The sequence below is a fragment of the Rhea americana genome, unplaced genomic scaffold (genome assembly GCF_003343005.1).
Source record: "Rhea americana isolate MKP2758 unplaced genomic scaffold, rheAme1 scaffold_1, whole genome shotgun sequence".
Taxonomy (NCBI): Eukaryota; Metazoa; Chordata; class Aves; order Rheiformes; family Rheidae; genus Rhea; species Rhea americana.
The window spans coordinates 18821890-18823967 of record NW_028185038.1 but is presented as its reverse complement, the minus strand read 5'-3'; the positions used below and the strand labels follow the sequence as shown (position 1 = coordinate 18823967).

Here is a 2078-nt window from a genome sequence, read left to right as displayed (position 1 = left end):
TATGGCCCAGCCCTCTCAGCTGACTCTTTTCACCTCAAAGTGCGAACCCAGGACTGGACAGACTTCCATTTTACATTTGTAGTCACTGCAAAATAGTAGGAAACAATAAATTTTTGCTTTTTCTAAAAATGTCTTTTTTTTTTTTTTTGGTATGGTTTCATCCTTTATCCTGGGGTGGCTGGAAGGGGGAAACGGGCGTTCCTCAACTCACAGTGTATCCTAAAGCTCAGCTCACAAGCACCCAAGGATGCAAATGCAGACACAAAGCGGGTGTGCAGAGGAAAACCAAAAAGAACAGCAACTGCAGATATATGGCTGGGCAGTGAAGTGCATGAGCCCTGCAGAATCTGTCCTCCGAGGGAGCAGCTCTCCTTGGAGATCTTCAACTAGTAGAGATGTTTGGGGTGAGGGGGATTTTTTTGTCTTTGCTTTTAATCCATTTGCTGTGTCGCCTTCCTTTCTTCCTCCAGCAAATTTGGAAAGGGAGTCAGGGGAAGACTGCAAGAGTGGAAGTGCCAGGACATGAGAGAAAGCTGACCTACACCTCCTCTTTCAAGACCTGGATGTAAATAAGAAAACGTTAATACCTCTGTCGCAAGGTGGGAGCAGTTGTCCGTGGCTCCAAGCTGCTGGCAGCTGTTAACATTTGCTAGCAGAGCCAAGCTTATTAAAGCGGCATGTTAAGGGTGCAGGTTACCTTTTGAGAATACAGGAAGTGCAGAGTCAAGTTGCATTTCCCAGTGCAACCAGCACCCAAATTTAACTCCTTGAGGACACAGAGGCCAACCCACAGGTCTAGTTTCTCTTTGGGTAATTGCTTTGCCAGGGCATAATAAGCGTACAGGCACTAAGGCTTCTTACGAAGTTCTCATAAAGTTACTTAGCTCTCTAAATAATCCACTGGGAATTAGGACAGCAAGTGCTTTGTATTTCCAGGTGTGACTACAGAAGTGCAGGGCAAGAAGGCGAATCTTGCTTGCGAGGGAGGAAAATCCAGCGATGAGGAGCGGACAGAGCTGTCGGCGGTTTCCTCTGCGCAGTCGTGCCTGGGACGTTCTGTGCAGGCTCCGCTGCTGCCTCCACGTGGGCAGGGTGTTTCGGCAGCTTTAGAAAACTGATTTTAAGATTTAACGTATTTAACGCGTCTTGCCTCAAATCCTTCCCTGAGAGAGCAGAGCTCTGGGGCAGACACTAGAGAATCGTTGCACTCCCCTCGGTGAATCAAGTGGGAATCAAGTGAGGGAGGCTTTAGTTTCAGCTTTGCACTGAGGTTTTTTTATTATTATTTATTTTTTTTTTTGTAATCACTGGCAAATCACCGTGCTGTGATTTTTTTTTCCCTGCTTTTACCTAGATTGCAAATTCTGCAGAGCAGCAGACACAAGTAACTAAAAACGGTGGTCCCCGCCGAGGGGGCCCTCGGCGTCGCGTGTGGGACGTGCTGGTTCCAGGAGCTAATATAATCGATGACATAATTCCCGAGGAACTTGCTGTGGTCCCGGTGACTCCGTAAGAGCAGCCTGCTCAGCCGGGGGGCCTGCAGAAATAACCCCCCGACGGCATTTTTACGCCCCATGCCACTGGTCACCCCAGCTCTCCCCTCTGGCCTGCCCCAAACTTTTTTTTCCCCTGTTTTTCCCCAGGATCTCCCCCAAACATCCCTCTCCAAGACACGTACCCTCACACCAGTGCCACCAGTGCTCCCAGTCCTCACCACACACTGGTGTCCCCACACCAGTGCCTGCAGTCCTATCCCCCACATAGCGCCCCGCCGCACCAGTGCCTCCAGTATGCCTGCCCACACACCAGTTCTCCGCACACCAGTGCCCCCAGTTCCCTCCCCGCACACCAGTGCCCCCAGTACCCCCTCCCCATGCACACCAGTACCTCAGGATCCCTCTCCACACACAGCACTGCCCCCACACCAGGGCCCCCCAGGAATCCCCCCCCACACACCAGTACCCCCAGGAACCTCCCCACCAGTGCCCCGAGCTCCCCTCGCATCAGTGCCCCCACACCAGTGCCCCCAGTCCTATCCCTGCACGCCAGTGCCCCCAATAACCCCCCCACCAGTGCCC

General features: G+C 52.1%; 1 protein-coding gene across 1 annotated transcript in view; it reads left to right on the top strand.

The window, feature by feature from the left end:
• Window positions 1–677: 677 nt before the first annotated feature.
• Window positions 678–2078, top strand: part of ASB13 (ankyrin repeat and SOCS box containing 13) — a 15741-nt gene continuing 14340 nt past the window's right edge. Inside the window, exons 1-2 of the mRNA XM_085325839.1 lie at window positions 678–686; window positions 1355–1509. Coding sequence (XP_085181965.1) covers window positions 678–686; window positions 1355–1509 — 164 coding nt within the window. The remainder of the gene's footprint in view (window positions 687–1354; window positions 1510–2078) is intronic.